A 26,302-nucleotide genomic window follows, 5' to 3' on the forward strand; every position below is an offset into this window, starting at 1 on the left:
TACTGGCAACCTCATGGGTACACTCACAAATACAAAGGAAAGCACAGCCGAGAGCTGCCCAGTGACACGAGCCTACCAGACGAGTTAAACTACTTATATGCTCGCTTTGAGGCAAATAACACTGAAACATGCATGAAAGCACCAGCTGTCTGTAAGACTGTGTGATCACGCTCTCCACAACCGATGTGAGTAAGGCCACTGGGCCAGAAGGATTACCAGGATGTGTACTGTGAGCATGCACTGACCAACTGGTAAGTGTCTTCACTGACATTTCAACCTCTCCCTGTCCGAGTCTGTAATTCCAACATGTTTTAAGCAGACCACCATAGTGCCTGTGCGCAAGACCATTAAGGTAACCTGCCTAAAGACTACCGACTCGTAGCACTCACGTCTGTTGCTATGAAGTGCTTTGAAAGGCTGGTCATGGCTCACATCAACACCATTATCCCAGAAACCATAGACCCACTCCAATTTGCATACCGCACTTACAGATCCACAGATGATGCATACTCTATTGCACTCCACACTGCCCTTTTCCACCTGGACAGAAGGAACACCTATGTGAGAACTACAGCTCAGCGTTCAACACCATAGTGCCCTCAAAGCTCATCAATAAGCTAAGGACCCTGGGACAAAACACCTTCCTCTGCAACTGGATCCCGGACTTTCTGACGGGCCACCCCAATCTGGTGGGGCGGCAGCGTAGCCTAGTGGTTAGAGCGTTGGACTAGTAACCGGAAGGTTGCAAGTTCAAATCCCTGAGCTAACAAGGTACAAATCTGTCATTCTGCCACTGAACAAGGTAGTTAACCCACTGTTCCTAGGCTGTCATTGAAAATAATAATTTGTTTTTAACTGACTTGCCTGGTTAAATAAAGGTAAAAAAAACAAAAAACAAGCTGTGCATTGGGTCATTGTCCTGTTGTAGGAGGAAATTGGCTCCAATTAAGCATTGTCCACAGGGTATGGCACGGCGTTGCAAAACGGAGTGATAGCCTCCTTCTTCAAGATCCCCTTTACCCTGTACAAATCTCAAATTTTACCACCACCAAAGAACCCCCAGACCATCACATTGCCTCCACCATGCTTGACAGATGGCGTCAAGTACTCTTCCAGGATCTTTTCATTTTTTCTGTATCTCACGAATGTTCATTGTGATCCGAACATCTCAAACTTAGATTCGTCTGTCCATAACACTTTTTTCCAATCTTCCTCTGTCTGTGTTCTTTTGACCGTCTTAATCTTTTCTTTTTATTGGCCAGTCTGAGATATGGCTTTTTCTTTGCAACTCTGCCTAGAAGGTCAGCATCCTGGAGTCGCCTCTTCACAGTTGACGTTGGTGTTTTGCAGGTACTATTTAATGAAGCTGCCAGTTGAGGACTTGTGAGGAATCTGTCCTCTTGCTCAGTTGTGCACCGGGGCCTCCCACTCCTCGTTCATTTCTGGTTAGGGCCAGTTTGCGCTGTTCTGTGAAGGGAGAAGTACACAGCGTTGTACGAGACATTCCGTTTCTTGGCAATTTCTCACATGGAATAGATTTCATTTCCCAGAACAAGAATAGACTGATGAGTTTCAGAAGATAGTTCTTTGTTTCTGGCCATTTTGAGCCTGTAATCGAACCCACAAATGCTGATGCTCCAGATACTCAACTAGTCTAAAGAAGGCTAGTTGTATTGCTTCTTTAATCAGAACAACAGATTTCAGCTGTGCTAACATAATTGCAAAACGGTTTTCTAATGATCCTTTTAAAATTAAAAACTTGGATTAGCTAAAACAACATGCCATTGGAACACAGGAGTGATGGTTGCTGATAATGGGCCTCTGTACACCTATGTAGATATTCCATTTAAAAAGTCAGCCGTTTCCAGCTGCAATAGTCATTTACAACATTAACAATGTCTACACTAATATCTAATCAATTTGATGTTATTTTAATGGACAATTATTTTTAAGTGACCTCAAACTTTTGAACGGTAGTGTATATCTGATGTTTATTCATTTAATGTCGTAAACTTGTGTTCATTAGACCAACTGCCTGATCATCAAATGACGTATCTGTAGTCACACACATCTTCATGATTGACTCCATTCTCTGATTGCACTCCATTTGTTGCGTTCAGATGTCAAACACAGACAGAGAGAAGACCAGTTGTGGGAGGAGTCACATGATCCACTGACACACATAGTCCCACACCATTCTCCAGCATGACCCGATGTGTATGGGGCTGCACCGAGCAGTTTTGAGAGGCCCATCTGCTCGTGTGGTCAATACCACACACACACACACACACACACACACACACACACACACACACACACACACACACACACACACACACACACACACACACACACACACACACACACACACACACACACACACACACTCTCTCTCGCTCAAAGAGAGTGAGACCCACAACTAGAGTGCCAATTAGCTAAATGAGACAGGTTGTTTGCTTTGTGTTGAGTTTCATTTCGAAGGACGGCGCACATACAGTACATGTATCATTTTGGGTTTGCTTTGAGATTTGTCCCGTTGATTGAAACAGCTATTGATTAAGTTGATCATACTCTGTCATATGTCCTTTTGGACTTTCTCATTAAATAAACAAACGTGTTGATTTTGTTTAGATTCTTGGACATTGGAGAAAAGTGAAAGGTGAGTTTTCCCTCCCTTGATAATAATGACAAATAAACAGATGGAAACTGAGGGCTAGTTCAGCTTACTTGGGGGCTGCAGAGGAGCTGTTGACAAGGTTGTCAGTCTTCTATCTAGCATATCTCATTTATTATAAAAAAAATACTTACCAAAGGCACCCATTCTAAGAAAATAAAGTAATATGTTATATGTTAGTAATCCTGACTTCCCGTCAGGTTTGACTGGAGCCAACTGCTTTGTCAGTGCCGTCATGACACAGGTGTCGAACCCAGATACTTCCCCCCTTTATTCTGCAAAAAAAATTAAAACGACTGATAAACCAATGCAACTGATAAGGGAAATGGAGAGTCATTTCGGCAAGGTCACTTGGGCACTGTACATCTTCATCTCTGTGTCACGGCGGCAGGTTTTGGCCCCAATAGCCTGGTCCCAAGGGGAGCAGCTGAGTTGCTGGCTGTCGCATGGCTTTAAGGTGACGGAATGTAGCCCTCTACCAATATCCCACCCCTTACACCCTCTCACACTACTGCACGCCCCATTACGAAACCCTGAGCAGATGGCCCCGGGACAAAGAGTGTGAGAGGGTGAGAATTCCCTCCCCCCTGAACACACCCACACCACTTCCCCCCTTAGACCCCCTCCCCTCTAACACACAGCTCGTGGTCTCAGCACTACAGCTGGCCCCTATCACACCCATTGTAACCTCTCCTCGAACACCCCCCGCCCCCAACACACACACACTTTCCTGCACGTGCCACGTGCCCCTCAATTAGGCAGAATTGATGATGCGTTCTCCCAACATTCCTTTTTCAGCTCATATACAGATACAGTGATTATTCTAGTGGTACTTCATTTTGTGAAAAATAGCTTTTTTAATGCGGACCATAGCCAAATGGTATGTTGTTTCCTTTCAGATAAGGGTCCCCATTGGGGTCCTCTGCAGGTAATTCTCCCTTAATACTACTACTAATAATTAATAATACTCCCTTTGACAGTGCAATTGAACCGCGAGTGCTGAAGGGCTATCTGACAAAGAGCCATTTAGTGTAAGTGCTCTCAAGGCCACCGAATGACACTTGTATAGACAATGTCACCCCAAGTGGCACCATCAGTTGATTGCATATTGAATAGGGACAAGGGAAGTGATATATGCTATATATGATATATGGTTAGAAATATGCAGTATTATTGGCAAGCATGAAGTCCCAAGGCCAAGTGTCCGCCTACGAAAGTTAATTCACTCTGGATGTGTCCCAAATGACACCCTACTCTCCACATAGTGCACTTCTTTTGACCAGAGCCCTATGGGTCCAGGTAAAAAAGTAGTGCACTATATAGGGAATAGGGTGACATTTGAGGCGCAAGCCCCTTTATCAATATCAGGAGCCAAGGACAACGGGATGCTATTGGGACATTTAGCCAATAAAATCGGGTTATTTCAGTAATGCGATAGACATAAATGGTACGACATAATCTTTTTTTTTATGGCTTATCCGTGTAGTGGACACCTGTTATTTTTCTGAGACACAATAGAATGCACCAAACAGGCACTCGTCAGCATTTTAAACATTGTGTAATGTCATTGATCTACTGTCTGGAGCTGACCTTTGCATGTTGTTTCTATATTTATTTTGTATTTTTATGCGGGGGGTTGTTTGAGCGAAAATGGCCACAGTCCACGTTTTAGCGCTATAAAAAAATAATCACGTTCTTGTGTCCTGTGTTCCTGGGTTGTAATGTATCATTATTGGTCAATAAGAGTACTATTGAAATGAATGTCTCATGCAGTACAGTACATTTCTCCTATTGTCTGCACTAGCATCCATCTAGATCAGGCATCATGTCACAGCTTTCTCCTCCTAATGCACCTTATTCTCTCTTCTTCTGCCTTCTGTAGGTCCCAGTTCCCAGGAGACCTGGTCCTCCTCACACCACCACAACGGATGGACGTCGTGGACAAAGACCGTTGGGAGGGAGGGAGTGACACGTTTGATTGATGACCACCAAAATGGAGAGGAGAGAGACGGACAGAATCCTTTTATCAGGATTGAGGCCTGACTAGATTAAAATGTAGTTGTACAACCCCCGTTGTGCCCCCCAACAGCTCTCCACCCTACTCCATCTCTCCCCCCTTATCACAACACCTAATGGGTTGATGTTTTTCTCGTATCTCTTTCCGTGACCTCTCATCAGAGCTTCTTGTTAAGGTCTTTCTGTGGGATAGGGATGGTGAGGATTGAGTTGGTTGTACATGCCTTTTCAAGTCACCTCAAAATTCAAGTGGAGGTTTTGTCATGTGTTTGTCCTATGCAGAATCCCTGTGGTCCTTGTGTAACAGTACAAATTTAGACCGTCCCTCGCCCATACCCGGGCGTGAACCAGGGACCTTCTGCACACATCAACAGTCACCCTCGAAGCATCGTTACCCATCGCTCCACAAAAGCCACGGCCCTTGCAGAGCAAGGGGAACTACTACTTCAAGGTCTCAGAGCAAGTGACGTCACTGATTGAAACGCTATTTAGCGCCCACGCTAACTAAGCTAGCCGTTTCACATCTGTTACACTCACCCCCCTTTTGACCTTCCTCCTTTTTCCGCAGCAACCAGTAATCCGGGTCAACAGCATCAATGTAACAGTACAAATTTAGACCGTCCCCTCGCCCATACCCGGGCGCGAACTAGGGACCTTCTGCACACATCAACAGTCACCCTCGAAGCATCGTTACCCATCGCTCCACAAAAGCCGCGGCCCTTGCAGAGCAAGGGGAACTACTACTTCAAGGTCTCAGAGCAAGTGACGTCACTGATTGAAACGCTATTTAGCGCCCACGCTAACTAAGCTAGCCGTTTCACATCCGTTACACTTGTAGCATTGTTTTCCCAAGCAGAAATATAAGTTATGGGTACAGTGGGGCAAAAAAGTATTTAGTCAGCCACCAATTGTGCAAGTTCTCCCACTTAAAAATATGAGAGAGGCCTGTAATTTTCATCATAGGTACACTTCAACTATGACAGACAAAATGAGAAAAAAAATCCAGAAAATCACATTGTAGGATTTTTTATGAATTTATTTGCAAATTATGGTGGAAAAAAAGTAGTTGGTCAATAACAAAAGTTTATCTCAACACCTTGTTATATACCCTTTGTTGGCACTGACAGAGGTCAAACGTCTTCACAAGGTTTTCACACACTGTTGCTGGTATTTTGGCCCATTCCTCCATGCAGATCTCCTCTAGAGCAGTGATGTTTTGGGGCTGTTGCTGGGCAACACAGACTTTCAACTCCCTCCAAAGATTTTCTATGGGGTTGAGATCTGGAGACTGGCTAGGCCACTCCAGGACCTTGAAATGCTTCTTACGAAGCCACTCCTTTGTTGCCCGGGGCGGTGTGTTTGGGATCATTGTCATGCTGAAAGACCCAGCCACGTTTCATCTTCAATGCTCTTGCTGATGGAAGGAGGTTTTCACTCAAAATCTCACGATACATGGCCCCATTCATTTTTTCCTTTACACGGATCAGTCGTCCTGGTCCCTTTGTCCTCCAAACACGACGAGTTGAGTTTTTACCAAAAAGTTCTATTTTGGTTTCATCTGACCATATGACATTCTCCCAATCTTCTTCTGCATCATCCAAATGCTCTCTAGCAAACTTCACACGGGCCTGGACATGTACTGGCTTAAGCAGGGGGACACGTCTGGCACTGCAGGATTTGAGTCCCTGGCGGCGTAGTGTGTTACTGATGGTAGGCTTTGTTACTTTGGTCCCAGCTCTCTGCAGGTCATTCACTAGGTCCCCCAGTGTGGTTCTGGGATTTTTGCTCACCCGTTCTTGTGATAATTTTGACACCACAGGGTGACATCTTGCGTGGAGCCCCAGATCGAGGGAGATTATCAGTGGTCTTGTATGTAATCCATTTCCTAATAATTGCTCCCACAGTGGATTTCTTCAAACCAAGCTGCTTACCTATTGTAGATTCAGTCTTCCCAGCCTGGTGCAGGTCTACAATTTTGTTTCTGGTGTCCTTTGACAGCTCTTTGGTCTTGGCCATAGTGGAGTTTGGAGTGTGACTGTTTGAGGTGTCTTTTATACTGATAACAAGTTCAAACAGGTGCCATTAATACAGGTAACAAGTGGAGGACAGAGGAGCCTCTTAAAGAAGAAGTTACAGGTCTGTGAGAGCCAGAAATCTTGCTTGTTTGTAGGTGACCAAATACTTATTTTCCACCATAATTTGCAAATAAATTCATTAAAAATCCTACAATGAAAATTACAGGCCTCTCTCATCTTTTTAAGTGGGAGAACTTGCACAATTGATGGCTGACTAAATACTTTTATTGCCCCACTGTATGTATAAGACTACACAAAAAGTATTTTTTTTTAAGAATAATTCTTCATTTTCAACTCGGTACATACTCAGAAATAAGTGAGTGAAGGTGAACCCAAGTTAATTCCTTTCTTTTCTCAGATTCACTCACTGGTTACTGCAGATTAATGGACAAGACAATCAGGCTCATTCATTGGCTTGCAGCTGTCTCATTGTCAGGTGCTGAAGAAAGCAACTTTAGCGAAGCGCTGAAAATACGTTCTTTGTGAAAAGGACCTGCATTTGTTTTGCAGAGGGCCCTCCACCAATGACTGGATGCGATTAGCACAAATTATCTCAATTATCTCTACTAAAACAGACAACAATAGCCACTCCCAACTAACACACTGTATGGCCTATTTACTATGCTGTTAGCTCGTCACATAGTGCAGAGTGGCACACAAAATTAATTCATGTTGTGTATGGAACACACGTGTTGTACTTTATGTGTAAGTATCTTTACAGATTTGCAGGATTGCACATTTTCTACCATTACCTCGTTCCTTGTATGAGTGAAACACTTGTTTCCCCCAAAAGAAATGAAACACAAAAGGAATGGAATTAGGCATATCGCTTTTCTTGTTGTTGGAGAGAGGGTTTTCCTTCTGTTCGGGCATTAGCAAAAATACATCCAAAGACTTTTCAGGGCCCACGATTTAGTCCAACTGTACCTTTAGAATCTATAAACCCACCTGTGTGTGTGTGAGTGTGTGTATCCTCACTGTCCAGGCCTTGGTAAAGCTGAGTACCAGCCGCCAGACCAAAAGTCACGCCCGGTTGACGTTGGGGTTAAGATATTCTTAAGAGGACATAAAACTACCAGAAATGCCCTCCGTTCATTACATCCAATTCAATATGTACGGCTGATGGCTACATTCACATTTTACAGCCTCTGCCACATATATGTACATGTAACTACCAAAATAAAGGAAGCTTCAACATAAAGTGCATTAATAAGGCGTTGGGCCACCACGAGCCGCCAGAACAGCTTCAATGCACATTGGCATAGATTCTACAACTGTCTGGAATTTGGTGTTTTGTTGTGGTGGAAAACGCTGTCTCAGGCGCCGCTCCAGAATATCCCATAAGTGTTCAATTGGGTTGAGATCTGGTGACTGAGACACACAAACCCTTTACACCCTCTATGCTCCCTCTTTCAAAGTCACTGAGATCTCTTCTTCTAGTCATGGTAGCCGAAATAATGGGCTGCCCAGCATTTTTTATACATGACCCTAAGCATGATGGGATGTTTTAATTTCTTAATTAACTTAGGAACCACACCTGTGTGGAAGCACCTGTTTTCAATTTACTTCACTATACTACCTCATTTAAATGTGTCCTTTATTTTGGCAGTTGCCAATATATTGCCTTTTGTTAAAATCCATATCCCCATTTACAGGAGGTTGGTGGCACCTTAATTGGGGAGGACGGGCTCGTGGTATTCAAATCAAATCAAAATCAAATCAAATGTATTTATATAGCCCTTCGTACATCAGCTGATATCTCAAAGTGCTGTACAGAAACCCAGCCTAAAACCACAAACAGCAAGCAATGCAGGTGTTGAAGCATGTTGGCTAGGAAAAACTCCCTAGAAAGGCCAAAACCTAGGAAGAAACCTAGAGAGGAACCAGGCTATGAGGGGTGGCCAGTCCTCTTCTGGCTGTGCCGGGTGGAGATTCTAACAGAATATGGCCAAGATGTTCAAATGTTCATAAATGACCAGCATGGTCAAATAATAGGTCTGGGACAGGTAGCACGTCCGGTGAACAGGTCAGGATTCCATAGCCGCAGGCAGAACAGTTGAAACTGGAGCAGCAGCACGGCCAGGTGGACTGGGGACAGCAAGGAGTCATCATGCCAGGTAGTCCAGTATTGGCTGGAGCAGAATAAGTGGAATGGTATCAAACACATGGTTTATATGTGTTTGATGCCATTCCATTTGCTCAGTTACAGCCATTACCATGAGCTGTCCTCCCCTCAGCAGCCTCCACTGCTACTTACAAATACTTATAAAAGAAGATTATCATTATGAAATCAAATTCCATTAATCAGCATTTTGCTGTTAAATATTCTAATATCTGCAGACAATAGGAGACAAGATGTTGTGTGTAGTGTCACCCACGTGTTTCAGCCATGCTATTGTCTGCTCTCTCTCTCTCTCTCACTCTGTGTGAGCGGAGTGATGAAGGGGTAAAAGAGTGGGGGTGGGAGGGGAGGAGGGGGAGATGGCTGCAATGTGCATGTGCACTCGTGTGTGTGTGTGTGTGTGTGTGTGTGTGTGTGTGTGTGCGCGCTGGCATGCACAGACGGCTTGTGGTAATTTGATGTGTGTCCCCGGGGATGTTTGATGGATTAATGCTAAGCAGGCTCCCTTTTCCAAAGGCACCACCTGATCTTAGGGGACTCGTGTTCCATATAAAAGCCTGTGCGAGTGCTGAGCTCAGCTAGTCTAGCCATCTCCTCTTCTCTCGCCCTCTATCTCTCTACACTTTATTTCTTTCTCTGTGTTCTTTCTCCTATCCTTTGTCTTTCACTTTTTCCTTTCTCTTCTGTCCTTTCTGTTTCTCTTCCTTCTGGCATTCAGACTGAGGCTTTTCAGGCTATTCAGGCCTGGGAGTTTTAGCAGTGAGGGAAATCTCAGAGCATCTTTTAGTATCGTCCACCACCATTTTGGTTTTCTTTGACTTGAGGCCTTTTCTAAAGGGTGCAGGTCTTTGACTTTTTCCTGTGCAGTTTTGTTCTTCATATGTGGCATTAGGAACAGCCCGTCAAGAAAATGCCACGTTCCTTTTTGGTGAAGCAACTGAAGGTCCACGATTTCTCCTCCTCCAATCATCCTCATCAGCATCACAACGACGGATCGTACACACTCACTCGTGCCATCACTGAGTCCACCACCAACTTGGCGGTCCATTTGAGTGAAAATGGTGGGTCAAGATTACTTAAAAATTCTGTCTACACATTGAAAACAAAAAGTGCATTGTCATCATTAATTTGCTTGCTGTATATTTATTTAATATTTTATTTAACCTTTATTTAACTAAGCAAGTCAGTTAAGAACAAATTCTTATTTCCAATGACGGCCTACCCCAAGCAAACCCTAACGACGCTGGACCAATTCTGCGCCGCCATATGGGACTCCCAATCACGGCCGGTTGTGATACAGCCTGGAATCAAACCAGGGTCTGTAGTGATGCCTCTAGCACTGAGATGCAGTGCCTTAGACCGCAGCGCCACTCAGGAGTATATAGATTAGAGTTGTAGGTTTTAGATAATTATTTTGTTGCAATACTGTATTTGTTCAGGAATGGAAAAATCACAAAAGCATTTGTTTTAAAAATGACTTTTATTTAGAAAAATATTCAGTAAACGGATCAACCTCTTGGTCCATGTCTTCTACCATGAAGCCTGTGATGTTGTGTTTTCAATTCAATCCTTTTGTTTTCTAACTCCAGTGATGCTAAATAGAATTCAGGTCACACTGGACCAATCAATTTAATACTGAGCAGATCACACAACAGGCTTTAATACTATTGTGTACATACATAATGGTATACATGGATGTATACATTAGGCTTGAAATCCCATCCAAGCCTTTGTGAGGTCCAAACCTCTCCATCACCACCAGAAAGCAGATATCCACATGGGACTGGTTTGTCCTTAGCTGTTATTCTTGAGCGTTTCCCCTTATCATCACCAACCCCCCTCCATATCTCCATCTCCTCATCCTCCTCCATTCCATCTGATCTTACAGGATGCTAGATACCCACAGGGGGTCAAATTGCAGAAATGAAATCCCTCTCTCTCCCCCTCTAAAATCCATTGACAAAATATGTTTCTCTGATGAATTGACAAAACTCAATGTTAAATGGTGAAAAAGAGCATACATTAGAACATATTACCTTATATGGAAAAGGGCAACATGCTTTATGTGACATCATTTGTTTATGATGTCACAAAATGGATTCAAAACAATGAGAGGGGAGTACAACCAACTTCAGATGTACAGGTTTTGTCAACTCATACTGTGATTTCAGGGCAAAACACTTCCATCGAAATTTGTGGTGTGTTTTGTTTTTGTTGTTGGTGGAATGCCCTTGAAAACCACAGAGCTTTGGCTCGCCGGATCATCTGTTCCCAGATTTAGGATGCCAGCTGTCTGAATCCCTTTGTGTTGCAGGGGGAGCACAATATAGTGTGCACTGTTGTCAAGATCAGACTATAACTCCTCCTTTCCATCCCCATCCTCAAATGACACTGCACCTGTCATTCAATCTCTATTACCATACTCACAGGCACTTTCAGCACACCACAGATGGAGAATGATCTGATTAAAATGAATTAGTGCTTTGGGGAATTTATCTTCTTAGACATTCTGTTTTGGCCCAGATTTATATATGGTGGCATTGGATGGGAAGGTGACAGGTGGATCGGTTGTGGAGAACTAACAAGTGTGTTTAATTTTATGACTGTTGTGTCAGTGCATAGAACTTGTGTTTCGTATGTGATGGTGTTTTTGATGTAGCTAGCAATGATTGTCCTTAGATGCGTCCCAAATGGCACCCTATTCCCTATGGGCCCTGGTCAAAAGCAGTGCATTATATAGGGAATATGGTGCCATTTGGGATACAACCCTTGTTCTGAGCCGGATGAGTTATTGATCGCTGAAAAACGGTGCACTGAAGAGTCATTCATATTTAATTCGCAAATCTTGCTGAACCAAGTACTTGCTTTTGGTTTCTTGTATAGTTTCATATTGACTCGCAACGCATGGAAGATCCAGCTCACTGGACACACACTGGTTGAATCAACGTCGTTTCCATGTAATTTCAATGAAATTATGTTGAACTAACGTTGAACAGACGTTGAATCGACGTCTGTGCCCAGTGAGAGGTTTTTACTCAATGGCTCAACAAAAAACTAAAAAACAACAAGATGCTTTCAACTGGCATCAGAAAGAGTGCTGGAATCATAAAACCATAACATCCTCGACCCCAAAACGTATTTTGTAACAAATTATTTAGTAAAAATGTGTATACATTTTCATAAATGTATGCCCTTATTTATTCAAATTCTCTCTCTTCCAACCCGCTACAGGCTACATCCAGGATTATGTGATCCCCTCAATATGCCAGAGCACAAAGGAGCTGGGTTCGAAGTGGCAGACCGGGCTCTCTGTGGGGCCCCTGTACTCTCCGGGGAGCACGGGGAGCAGTGGGGGGGAGGACTACTCTGACCATGACATGGAGCAGCCCGACAGCCCCCACTCGAGCGTCACCACCGAGTCGGATAGCAGCATCTACTACCCAGTGGACGCCGTCCTCATCTCTGACGGCCGCTCTCGAACAAGGGCCAACCACAGGCACCAACACAAGGAAGGTGAGGAGAGAGATGGCAGTACAGAAGAAAGCTCCACAGGAGCCACAGCGGCTAAGGCTGCCAAAGGGAAGTCTGGGAAATCCAAGGGACCGGGCCGCCACACGTGTGGCGAATGTGGCAAGACCTACGCCACCTCATCCAACCTGAGCCGCCACAAGCAGACGCACCGCAGCCTGGACGGCCAGCAGGCCAGGACGTGCCCCACGTGCCACAAGGCCTATGTGTCCATGCCGGCGCTGGCCATGCACATGCTCACCCACGACCTGCGGCACGAGTGCAGCGTGTGCAGCAAGGCGTTCAGCCGGCCATGGCTGCTGCAGGGTCACATGCGCTCGCACACGGGCGAAAAACCATTTGCCTGTGCCCACTGCGGCAAAGCGTTTGCGGACCGCTCCAACCTGCGTGCCCACATGCAGACGCACTCAGCCTTCAAGCACTATGAGTGCAAGCACTGCGGCAAGAGCTTTGTACTCAAGTCCTACCTGAACAAGCACTACGAGTCGGCCTGCTTCAAGGGCTCTGGAGACGAAGAGGACTGCTGCTCTGAGGACTGATCAGGGATCAGTTTATTTTCTATTTCAGCTTATTTATCCAGGTCGGTTTCACTGAGATAACATCTTCTTACAAGAGAGACCAGGATTGTGTTCATTAGGGCATATAACAGAAAATATTTTAAAATGCTTCGTAACTGAAAGCGAAAATGAGGGTTTCTTCTTGGACAAATCCAGGTAGTCCCTCTCCTTGTTTCAGTCCGATTTCTTCCATTCGGTGCCTAATAAACACATCCCTTGTCAAAGAGAGCACTCCTCAACACTCGTCTTCCTCTTCCTGCCTTTTGGTAGAGAGCAATAATAATGGCATTGAGGGTTGTTCAAGAACATAGAAGATAACTGATGATGAGGACTGAATAACTTATTAAAATGTCAATATTTTTTTTTCAATATTTATTTTATGAATTCTTATTTATTTACTTGCAATAATTTACATTCCAGTATTATTTTATATGCCAATTAGCTCTTAATTCCCTTTAAACATGTCTTCCACAAGAGACATATTTGTTTATTTATAAAATTTTTCATTTATGTATTTATTTATTTATCAAATGATGAATTGATTGGTTATGTTGTGAATTGATTTGATTTATAAATTGAACATCTTATAAAATGCTGTAATATATTTATGAGACTAAGTAGTGCTATATCTGATCTCATTCACAATAATTGTTGATATATTTGTGTTCTACGTAGGAAATTATTAATATGCCCCTTTGTTTTTGAATCTATGCAAAGGATGTAATTGTAAGCTACAATGTGATAGTCAGACATGTAAAGACATGTAAAGTCAAATTTTTATACCATTATTAAGTATTGGTACCATTAATTATTTGCCCTATGTAGGTCTACAATACAGCTGTTGAATTTGAATTGTACTCAACTTTGTATGTGATCATGAAAAGCCTTGAAAAAATGCCTTGAACTTTTACCAAGTAATATTAATTATTAAAATATCCTATTTTCACTAAGTTGTTCTCTGTGCCGTGTTCCATTTTCAAGGGGTCAACCATCATCAACTTAACACACATGTTCACTCGAGGTAACATTACCTGACACATAAACCATTAAGAAAACAAAAGTATCAACGAATTCAGAATACATTTTGTTCGAATCCTTCTTGCTTCACACAACAACTTTGAGGTAATTCAACTAACAAATAACAGACAACCAACCATCAGTTATTTAATTTAACTGTAGCTCTTCTCTTGACCAGCAGAGGGGGCTACCACTTTTATGAAAAAGGATCCATCAAACAAACAAGGTTTGTACGACCAACCAGTCAGTCCTTAATACACAGTACATAAGGAAAACCACCATGTAGGGTGTGACAGCAGTGTGTTTCCCCCATGCTTGTGCCTCCAGAGAGACAGTCAGAGACCCAGTCAGAGTGCCATCCGGATCTAGTTTGGGTCAGAGGCTCTCCACTGGCCCGGCTCGGCCCCCTAACCACACCACGCTGTGGGGCTGAGGACAGGATGTGGACTGGGTCAGGTGTCATGAGAACCAGGCCCCTTTCCCCCCTCTGGCCCAGACAGGGGCCCAGAAACTTCTCTTTTCGGCCCCCGGCCACTGGGTCCCCCATGGGAAAGTACAGCTATGTGTCTCAGTGCACTCCAGACTACTATTTTTAGACACAATGCGGTCCGTACACACAAACACCCATCCCACATACACACGCTATTCTAAACCACAGTCCATGAAAAGGATGTACCTAGCTATTAAAAACAGCCAAACCCCACACACTATACATAAAAAAACATCAAAACAATTAACAAAAGAATCCGTATCCCCACTCCAGGTCCACTCTCAGCCAATCGCGACTGAGGATACAAGCGGCCCAAATCAAGAGCACGTTACGTCAGAGGGATATAGCGGAAGAGGCCTTTTATAGCCTACCTTTATTAAATCTGATCAAATCTTCAACCTTGGAAGTAGGATCATAAAAGAGGAGCTTTCATGGCCCGCCTTGTAGGTTCTTGTAGATTCTCCAGCCTGATAAACTAGCCGGCCCGTGAACACCATGGAGTTGAGACAAGGGTCCCGAGGTCCCATGCGGTCCAAGAGGATGCTGTCTAATGTGGGTCAGAGGAACCGCAGGCCCGGCCAGGCGACCATTAAGGCCTGTTAGCAAGCTTCTCCAAAGAATCGTCGCGTGTGAGAAAACTTCCTGTTGTGATCGAGGGGTGGACCTCCAAACTGTCTGGGAGAGATGAGGGTCTCAGAGGAGATGATGATGACATGATAGTTAGTTCATCAAACCTCGGCACCTACTCCGTTTGGATATCCGTCCGTCCCACCAAAAATACCACCCAAATGTCCCCAGGTCAATACTTGACCCAGCAAGTGTAACCTTGAGAGACTGTCACCTATAATAGGACATGTTTGCTGTTTTTTTATCTATCTAGCAATGTAACAAAATGCATTGTTATTATATAGGAAACATATCTAAGTACTATCTCAAACCAGAAAATCTGCTGTTCTGGGAAAATCTGCTGTTCTGCCCCTGAGCAAGGCAGTTAACCCCCACAACAACTGCTCCCCAGGCCCCGATGACCTCGATAAAGGCACCTCTCTGATTCAGAGGGGTTGATATTAGCCACTTTCAATGCAACATACCGAAATAAAACTAACTATGCAAGACTTAGTATGCAAAACCTATGCAAGAGATTTTGCAAAGAGCATCACATTAGGATTCTATTGCATTAACAGGCACCAGCAGACGTGAGTAGATGTGCTTGTTTTGAGATCAACGCGAGAGCTGCATGTAGCCATGTGTACACTTACTGTATGTTCATATTCATTACTAGTTGTATGGAGTTATTGGCCCTGTTCTCTTTCATTTCTGGTCAACATTGGGAGAGTGATTGCTTCCTACAAGAACACAAAACATGTACATTTCTAGCCATCTTTTAAAAACAGGTCAGGTGAAGAGCGTTTATGTCTTAAAGGGGCAGTGTTGTATTTTGAGATAGCTAAGTAGCTAATAGGCAGAGGGTAACATTTTCATCTGACTCTCTGGGAATAATAATTTATTTTATTTTGTAAAGTGTTTTCTTGCATCAAACACAATACAACATTTTCACTCACCTCCATTTCCACTCACCTCCATTTCCACTCACCTCCATTTCCAGTCACCTCTGAAGGACAAGTGGATAAACAGGTTAATGTCAAGCCCTGCATGTTTTTTCAAAAGTCTCATGGAATGTAGGCCTACATTGAACACCAAACATTGGCTGCTACTGTAGGCTGAATGATAGAACAGCTGTTTCCATGTTAAAATGTTATGGGATGCATTTTCTCCATTGTTTTGGATGGTCGGCCACTCTGGTAGGCCTACATTGTGATTTTAAAAATAATGTTTTAAGGGAACATTGGACCTATCTCAAACATGTACATTTTTCATAATTTGTTCATGTAATCCTCAAATCAAGTGAAACTAGAGTAAATAGATTGTGGTGTAGTCAGACTACTGAAGTATAGGGCCATTTAGTGCTGATTTTAACTGACACTCCCACCTGTCCAGATAACTCAGCATGTCGAAAGCTGTGTAAGACGATCAGTATCTTTGGAAGGGCGGGAGAGAGGGAGGCAAAGAGAAAAAAAGAGGGGGGAGGGTTAGATTGAAAGCCTCATCTTTAGGTCACATTTAAGGGGTCAAAAAAGTATAGTATTGCTACTTTATAGTCCTACCAAGTTGCATGAACTGAGGGACAAACTGGAAATAATGGTATTGATAGACATTAAAGTAGAATAAAAAGTGTAATGTTCTTATATTTAATACGTTATATAATAACAATGACAACTGATGTGTTTCAGCATTAAATAGTCCCAGTCAGTATTCCCATAATAATAAGGAATTTCCCTCGACCACGCCCACAAATTGGGGGAAAATAATATTTCCCATGTAGGGAACAGAGCCTGCGAGAAAAGCCTTGTGGTTTCAGGCTTTTCGGGGTGGGAGAGTGGGAAAGGTGGGACCCGGTGCCCAAGTAGACTACACGTAGCTATGTGTGTGGGAAACATTACATCACAGGTAAGACTTGTTTAGTATAGTCCGTTTGTAACTCCACTCATTATTTCTAGCTAAACTGTATAGTCCATTTGTTTGTGTTATTGGTCTTGGCTAGCTTAATGTTCCAGTCAGTAGCTAGCTAGCACTCACACACGTGGCTGCTAGTGTAACAGTATGGCTTCCGTCCCTCTCCTTGCCCCTACCTGGGCTCGAACCAGGGACCCTCTGCACACATCAACAGTCACCCTCGAAGCACTACTTCAAGGTCTCAGAGCGAGTGACGTCACCGATTAAAACGCTTTTAGCGCGCACCACCGCTAACTAGCTAGCCATTTCACATCGGTTACACTAGCACCGTCATGACAAGGGGCATGAGAGAAGCTACAATATTAGGTTTTTCTAAATAGTGAAAATGCTCGGGAGAAGGCAATGTTGAAAAGTCATCTTTAGACATGTACTTTTCTGAAATGTAGTTTTGTCATTGATTTAAACAAGCAGACAACATGAAAATTGTGTTTGAAAAATGTCATGTTTTTACTGTGGGCCAATGGAGTAACCTAGTTAACCTTGTTTTCCCCACAGACATCATGATGCACCTCCTCCACAAAAACGGTGTGATGTTTGCAGCAATAACCACTTCTATTGGAGCAGTCTCTCTAAATGAGTGATATAGGCATCTGAAATGTTATTCAGACCTCATATCCTTCCACTGCATTTACTTTTCTGTACAAAAACCTCATGCTGGAAGTATTGTCAATATTAAAATCTATTGTATGCCCCCAATATTCTAGGAGAGCTGCAGCTGGCAGGGTGATATTTGGTGTAGCTACTCTAGCCTGGTTCTATATCTGTTTGTGTTGTCTTGCCAACTCCTACACTCTTAGAAAAAAGGGTTCCAAAAGGGTTCTTCAGCTGTCCACATTGGAGAATCCTACATAGAACCCAAAATGGTTCTACCTGGAACTAAAAAGTTTTCTTCAAAGGGTTCTCCTACGAGGACAGTCGAAAAGCCCTTTAAGGTTCTAGATATAACCTTTTTATCTAAGAGTGTGTGATGACTTCATGACCACAGGTGTTGGCAAGACAGCACAAACAGATCTGGGACCAGGCTAGAGCTGCTCTGGGTCAGGGTTTTATCGGTTTTCTCCGAAGCATCCATGAGTCAACACGCCTGACTACAGAGAGTATCTAACCCTAGCGGGTCATCATGGCAGCGCTCTGCTGGCTCTATTACAATATTGGGTCTGACTCACGATGTGGTCACCATAACATCACTCAAAACAGTGCAGGAGTTGTCCAAGAGAGAAAACAGTCAGGAGGAGTTGGTGTATTGTCCTAAAGGGGGCTATTTGTCAGGCCTGTTGTGACACACTGTTCAGCTGCCTGCCTATACAGACATCACTTAAAAACGTTATCTTGTTTTTCCACTTTCTTTTGTCATGTAATGGTCACAACTCGTGGTTTCTTGCAAATGTCGTTTTTTATTTCTTATATTTCTGTCCTAAAAAATGACCAATTACTTTTTGCACCATAGTCTATAAATTGCACTTAAATACCACCTTCTCATTGTACACCTACAAACACTACTTTGGAGCACACTGACTGCAAACTAAATATCCCTTAGTTAATCACATCAACAAGTTTTAAGTGGTATTCCTTGGTGCGGGGGGCAAAGTATTTACGGTTCCAAACTGTGAGCTGGGGGAAAGTGAGTAAGGGGTCGTGTTGCTGGCCGGCTGAGGAGCAGTAAAAATAACCTTGGCTTGTGGTGTCCCAGTTTATGAGTGGGCACCGGGTCTTCTGCAGGTCACCATTGTTGGTGCAGCTGAGCTAGTGCCAGAGCCAGCAGGGTCTGCCGGTGGTTCGATGTGTCAGAGGTTGTTTGTAAAGCAAGCCAAACAGGCCTTTTGATGGCACACACCAGAGAATCTGGAAGCCATTTGCTTTTCCGCACTCTGTGTGAGCATCCCAAACAGCACCCTATTCCCTTAATAGTGCACTACTTTTTATCAGGGTCCATCAAAAGTAGTGCACTATGTAGGGAATAGGGTGCCATTTGGGGCCGCAACCAGAGAAAGTGGAGGGCTTGATCACCTCCAGCATCTGCTGCCTGTTTATTTACCCAGCTCACTTAACCCTTTAAACAAACTAACCAGGGCTCACCGTTGTGCCACTCTTAGATTGGTCTCTGAGGACAGAATCTGTCACAGGGGCTTTAGACTAATACCTATAGAGAGACATAACATATACCTTGTTATAAGACATTGTAATGTTGTGAAGTTATACATAACTTATAAAGCATCATACCTGGATGCTTTAAGTAAAGTGTTATTATTTTTAAGAGGAGATGGAGTTTAGAACCTCCTTGTCAATGATCCTAGGCCTACTTTAGTTTGATTACATGATATTAAACTGTAATATGTATACTTGTGCCTACATAATAAACTATTTGTTGTGGTTTAAGATTGCTTGCTTTCTATCAGTTTTGGTAAGTGCACCTTTCTATATCTTATGTAGGTCTGTGTTGACCAAAACCTAACATTTTTATATAAAGGATTTGATTTGAGTGCCACACCTCACATTCTTTCTGCATAATCACACTCATTACATATTTTGAATATCCAACAATGGTAGTAGGCCAATTTAAATTAGTGCAATGTGGGACAAAAGGTTTTTCTCATAATAATAGCTTCTTCTTTTTTTATTGTGGTGCATAATTAAATGGCAAAAGCAGCCTCCAGTGTCAAACAGTGTTTAAGGGGAATTCAATAAATAATTGAAACTCCACCATCTCATGTAAATTATGCTTCATTTTCTGAAAATGATACTGACCTATTAAAATTACAAAAGTTGTTTATAGTCTATGATATAATTTCGGAGGGAAATGGTTTCTTTTGGACAGTTAATGGTCATTTTGGACAGATTGGTTTGCCTGAACAACCCCTCCCCTTCTGCTGAAGAGCTACAGTAGGCTATAAGAGCTCACTCAAGCACGTTTACACACACTCACTGTTGACCATCCGGGCCACACCATCCTACGGGGATATGTCAAAACATTTTTTTCTTATTCGAGGGGGAATTCTTATGCACGTTCTGGTCTCCACGGCTGTCCATGCCCACAAATTAAACTGTATGCTTCTCTAGGGAATAGTTTCATTATACTTTAGTTTATCATGGCCTTTACCATGCTTCGGCCGGTGGCAACTTACCCCTTCTCCTCATATCCTCCTGACTTCAACATGATGTCGGACGACGAGGGGAACCGCAGCGAGAGCGACGGCAGCTCGGACCAGAGCTATGGATGCTGTGCCTCTTCAGAGAAGACTTGTCGGCAGATTTCCCGCGTGGTGGGAGTCGGTGGGGTTGTTGTGGTCAAACAGCGCAACACAGCCAACGCCAGGGAGCGAGACCGGACCCAAAGCGTCAACACCGCCTTCACCGCGCTCCGGACACTCATACCCACGGAGCCGGTGGACAGAAAGCTCTCCAAAATTGAAACGCTCCGGTTGGCGTCCAGCTACATCTCGCACTTGGCCAACATTCTTGTCCTTGGGGACGGGTGCGAGGATGGGCAGCCGTGCTTGAGTGCAGTGTATCGCGTGCAAGGAGATGGCGAGGGGAAGCAACCCAGAACAATCTGCACCTTTTGCTTGAGCAACCAGCGGAAAGGGGTAAGCGTGCATGACAGTGCTATGTCAAGTATGAATTTCAAATATATTTAACTTATTTTACGTAGTAGACAGGCAGTAGTAGCCTATGGTTCTGAAGTGGGCGAGTGGCACATTTGACAGCTAGTATTGCACCATGTTATTATAATCTACTGTTTCTGTGCATTCAATGTCATTTACAAAAATAGTCATTTCACAATGATAGTATGGCATCAAAACAATACTAGGCCTATTTAGTTAAATACTTTCTTACCATGTCACTTAAGATTCATCATAATGGGCATCCATCAGTTAAGGGAAATTTGTCAAACATGCTATAAAATCTGTCAAACAGCTTCTTGAGAGAGAACACACACATGGAAAATGATCCCTGTTGGGACATCGTGCATTTATTAATATCATTTTCAGTCTGCATAGATATCCTTTAAAGGAAAAACCGAGGAAGGGTTTGTTGATATCAATGACATTAGATTTCACTAAACTATTTGTATTATCCACAAGGGAGAATGAGCATGGATTTAAGCCAAAGACAAAGATGCATGTAGTATTCATATGTTGGTCGCAGATGGTTCCCGCTTCAGAATTTTCCAGAAATCAATTCTGATGTTAATGAATAACACTGACCGAACATGACATTTATTTTTGCAGGGGAAAGATGGTCGGGGTTGTCTGAAAATGCATGCAACCCGTGCACTACGAATGAGCCGAAGATAGACAACTCTCAAATTCCAAGGATGGTTTAGTTCAAGTCCGCACCTCAGGGAAAAACTCCAGCTATCACACCTACTCCTACACAGACCGACACATAGGCCAGAATGCCTTCGAACTGCGGAAACAGACTAAAAAATATGACTGTCAAAAAAAGAATGTTCCTCTCATAATGCTGGTTTGGTGAAATGTGATTTTGGAGGAACAAATGAGACTATTTGGTTGCCTTTTCAACACCATTTTGTATTTTGCGTTGAAATTAAATATATTTTTACATAGTTGTTGTTGTCCCTAGTCTAATTTCAGCCCCTCATACCAACACATTTGTGGTGATGTTTTCATATGGTTAACCCCTTACACTTGTGGAAATTGGTCCATATTGAAATGTTTCTAACATAATAACAATAAAAAGTGTATGCATGACCATGAAAGAATTGAAAGAAGACACTGGAGATTATGGGGAAATGAACACACCAAAGGTTAAGACAACAGTTTACCTGACACAAGACTGAATCCAAACATTACACTGTTGATTTTATGTTCATTTTACATTTACTGTACTTTTCACAGCATTTGGCAAAAACTAAATCTAAAAATACTCTGTATACATTCAGTAACATAAAAATAATATTTATTGACATTTTGGAGTAGGTGCAAGATGAGAAAAAAACGATTACAAGAGTTTGACTGAGATGTCTAACTTGTGTCTCCAATTGGCCACACACCTCACCAAACTGCACAGTTCTTAACTCCTTTCAATGTATTTACAGTGGGGCAAACAAGTATTTAGTCAGCCACCAATTGTGCAAGTTCTCCCACTTAAAAAGATGAGAGAGGCCTGTAATTTTCATCATAGGTACTCTTCAACTATGACAGACAAAATGAGAAGGAAAAAAATCCAGAAAATCACATTGTAGGATTTTTAATGAATTTATTTGCAAATGATGGTGGAAAATAAGTATTTGGTCAATAACAAAAGTTTATCTCAATACTTGTTGGCAATGACAGAGGTCAAATATTTTCTGTAAGTCTTCACAAGATTTTCACACACTGTTTCTGGTATTTTGGCCCATTCCTCCATGCAGATCTCCTCTAGAGCAGTGATGTTTTGGGGATGTTGCTGGGCAACACAGACTTTCAACTTTCAACCCAAGATTTTCTATGGGGTTGAGAACTGGAGACTGGCTAGGCCACTCCAGGACCTTGAAATGCTTCTTACAAAGCCACTCCTTCATTGCCCGGGCGGTGTGTTTGGGATCATTGTCATGCTGAAAGACCCAGCCACGTTTCATCTTCAATGCCCTTACTGATTGAAGGAGGTTTTCACTCAAAATCTCACGATACATGGCCCCATTAATTTTTTCCTTTACACGGATCAGTCGTCCTGGTCCCTTTGCAGAAAAACAGCCCCAAAGCATGATGTTTCCACCCCCATGATTCACAGTAGGTATGGTGTTCTTTGGATGCAACTCAGCATTCTTTGTCCTCCAAACACGACGAGTTGAGTTTTTACCAAAAAGTTATATTTTGGTTTCATCTGACCATATGACATTCTCCCAATCTTCTTCTGGATCATCCAAATGCTCTCTAGCAAACTTCAGACAGGCCTGGACATGTACTGGCTTAAGCAGGGGGATACGTCTGGCACTGCAGGATTTGAGTCCCTGGCGTCGTAGCGTGTTACTGATGGTAGGCTTTGTTACTTTGGTCCCAGCTCTCTGCAGGTCATTCACTAGGTCCCCCCGTGTGGTTTTGGGATTTTTGCTCACCGTTCTTGTGATCATTTTGACCCCACGGGGTGAGATCTTGCGTGGAGCCCCAGATCCAGGGAGATTATCAGTGGTCTTGTATGTCTTCCATTTCCTAATAATTGCTCCCACAGTTGATTGTTTGTAGGTGACCAAATACTTATTTTCCACCATCATTTGCAAATAAATTAATAAAAAATCCTACAATGTGATTTTCTGGATTTTTTTCTCTCATTTTGTCTGTCATAGTTGAAGTGTACCTATGATGAAAATTACAGGCCTCTCTCATTTTTTTAATTGGGAGAACTTGAATAATTGGTGGCTGACTATAAACTTTTTTTCCCCACTGTACATGACTCAAGGAAAGAGCCTTCAACTATAAGGTGATTTTTTTAAACTCTCCTAGCTTTGATAGGAACACAGCCCGGATCCACACAATTACTGTTTTTCTTTACGCAATCCAAAAACGTTCCATTATAAATTGCATACTTGGTCAGGTGGGAATCATTTGAAAGCGTCTTCTCTTGCCAATATGGTTATAAAGTTGGTTAACAAGTTATAAAATATGATCTTACAGTGTTAGGCTTTCAAACGGCACTTCAGACAAACATATTGTAATTTTGGGGCTCATAGAATGGAGTCATGACATGAGTGCATTCAAGTGTGTGTTCCGCTGCATGCAACACGACAAACATAGGCTCATTCTGTTCAGGACAACCCAGGCAGGGTATAACACATGGCAGTCATCCTTTTAACTGTGGATCAAACATAGGCTCATTCTGTTCAGGACAACCCAGGCAGGGTATAACACATGGCAGTCATCCTTTTAACTGTGGATCAAACATAGGCTCATTCTGTTCAGGACAACCCAGGCAGGGTATAACACATGGCAGTCATCCTTTTAACTGTGGATCAAACATAGGCTCATTCTGTTCAGGACAACCCAGGCAGGGTATAACACATGGCAGTCATCCTTTTAACTGTGGATCAAACATAGGCTCATTCTGTTCAGGACAACCCAGGCAGGGTATAACACATGGCAGTCATCCTTTTAACTGTGGATCAAACATAGCGATCATAAACGTTGATACTGTAAATGACATTATTTTTTAAATATGGAAATGTGATGTGCACATTTGGACTCACGGGTGTGTGGTTTGCTTGTATGACATCAACGCTGTATTTATTATAATCCTCAATGTCTCATCTTTCAGAACACATCGACTTCTCAATTTACAGCATTTCCCTCACTCAGAGAACAACAAATGTGCAAAAGTAGCACAATTAGTGGGAGCGAAGGGGGGAGGGGGGCTGCTCAAATGTATATTGTTTGTTCGTCAAAAACCATACAGAACAGTGAAGCGGAAAACCGTAACTCTGACGTCATGTATAGCATGTTACTGTAGAGCGACTGCATTCCAATTTAGGCGTTTAACAATGACAAGATCTGCCATTTTTAACCCGTTTGTTTACGTGATGTCAGGAGTGGAAAGGGCTACCGAAATCTCCACCAACAAGGTGATGTAGTGAATTCTTTGAAGATAAAGTATACATGGGAATTTTAAGTACATACTTGAGCAATGCTAAGGAATCTCTGAAAGGAAGTGTGAGATGGGGCCTTTCCAAAATAGCTGAGCTGGTCGATTCTAAAGTGGCCAACCAAGGGCCCTTTGAGCCTAGTAAGGATAGGACATAGCAAAGTGTGCGAGGAAAACATTATTCACTCCGAATCATCATTCTCTGAATTTGCTGTACAAAGTTAAAGGGGAAAACAGGAAAGGCAACATGAGTAGATCTATTGTCAAGACTAATGATTACTCATGGAAACCATCAAAACGTGTGGCACATTGCTGAACCGATGCCCAATATCAGGAAATAATGGTTAAAGGTAGTGAGCTGAACAATTGGTAGCACTTTAGTTAAAGCCTCAACCAACTCAGGGGCTTCTGGTTATAGTGTCCACCCTGAGATTGGAAGGCCAAGTCATACAAAGACTACAAATGGGGCATGATGCATTTTGCCGGGCGCTCAGCATTAAGGAGATTGGGGGTAAGGCCCTGCGATAGACTAGCGTCCTATCAAATCAAACTTTATTTGTCACATGCGCCGAATACAACAAGTGTAGACCTTACTGTGAAATGCTTACTTACAAGCCCTTAACCAACAGTGCTGTTCAAGAAGAGTTAAGAAAATATTTACCAAATAAACTAAAGTAAAAAAATTATAAAAAAATTAACACAATAACATAACAATAACAAGGCTATATACAGGGGTACCGGTACCGAGTCAGTATGCAGGGGTACAGGTTAGAATTAATTTGTAAATGTAGGTAGGGGTGAAGTGACTACGCATAAACAGCGAGTAGCAGCAGTGTACTAAACAAATGGAGGGGGGGGGGGGGTCAAATTAATACTCCGGTGGCCATTTAATTAATTGTTCAGCAGTCTTATGGCTTGGGGGTAGAAGTTGTTAAGGAGCGTTTTGGATTTGGCGCTCCGGTTACGGTAGCAGAGAAAACATGGCTTGGGTGACTGGAGTCTCTGACAATATTTGGGCTTTCCTCTGACACCGCCTATTATACAGGTCCTGGATTGCAGGAAGCTTGGCCCCAGTGATGTACTGTGCCGTATGCACTACCTTCTGTAACGCCTTATGGTCAGATGCCGAGCAGTTGCCATACCAGGCGGTGATGCAACCAGTCTGCCCTCGACGGTGCAGCTGTAGAACTTTTTGAGGATCGGGAGACCCATGCCAAATGTTTTCAGTCTCCTGAGGGAGAAAATGTTTTGTGCCCTCTTCACGACTGTCTTGGTGTGCTTGGACCATGATAGATCATTGGTGATGTGGACACCAAGGAACTTGAAACTCTCGACCCGCTCCACTACAGCCCTGTTGATGTTAATGGGGGCCTGTTCGGCCTGCCTTTTCCTGTAGTCCACGATCAGCTCCGTTGTCTTGCTCACATTGAGGAAGAGGTTGTTGTCCTGGCACCACACTGCCAGTTCTCTGACCTCCTCCCTATAGGCTGTCTCATTGTTGTCGGTGATCAGGCCTACCACTGTTGTGTCATCAGCAAACTAAATGATGGTGTTGGAATCGTGTTTGGCCATGCAGTCGTGGATGAACAGGGAGTACAGAAGGGGACTAAGTACACACCCCTGAGGGGCCCCAGTGTTGAGGATCAGCGTTGCAGACATGTTGTTACCTACCCT

The 26,302-nt window shown here is 43.1% G+C and overlaps 2 protein-coding genes across 2 annotated transcripts; both read left to right on the plus strand.

Moving 5' to 3' along the window:
* Window positions 1–9,444: 9,444 nt before the first annotated feature.
* Window positions 9,445–13,919, plus strand: LOC110528520 (transcriptional repressor scratch 2-like). The gene is made up of 2 exons (XM_021610630.2): window positions 9,445–9,948; window positions 12,119–13,919. Exons 1-2 carry the CDS (start codon window positions 9,798–9,800, stop codon window positions 12,952–12,954), a joined length of 987 nt encoding a protein of 328 aa, XP_021466305.2. The 5' UTR covers window positions 9,445–9,797; the 3' UTR covers window positions 12,955–13,919.
* Window positions 13,920–19,974: 6,055 nt separating this feature from the next.
* LOC110528521 (transcription factor 15) lies at window positions 19,975–21,623 on the plus strand. Its single transcript, XM_021610631.1, has 2 exons — window positions 19,975–20,637; window positions 21,283–21,623. The coding sequence occupies exons 1-2, from the start codon at window positions 20,140–20,142 to the stop codon at window positions 21,346–21,348; spliced, it is 564 nt and encodes a 187-aa protein (XP_021466306.1). The 5' UTR covers window positions 19,975–20,139; the 3' UTR covers window positions 21,349–21,623.
* Window positions 21,624–26,302: the final 4,679 nt, after the last annotated feature.

The sequence above is a fragment of the Oncorhynchus mykiss genome, chromosome 7 (assembly GCF_013265735.2).
Source record: "Oncorhynchus mykiss isolate Arlee chromosome 7, USDA_OmykA_1.1, whole genome shotgun sequence".
Lineage (NCBI taxonomy): Eukaryota > Metazoa > Chordata > Actinopteri > Salmoniformes > Salmonidae > Oncorhynchus > Oncorhynchus mykiss.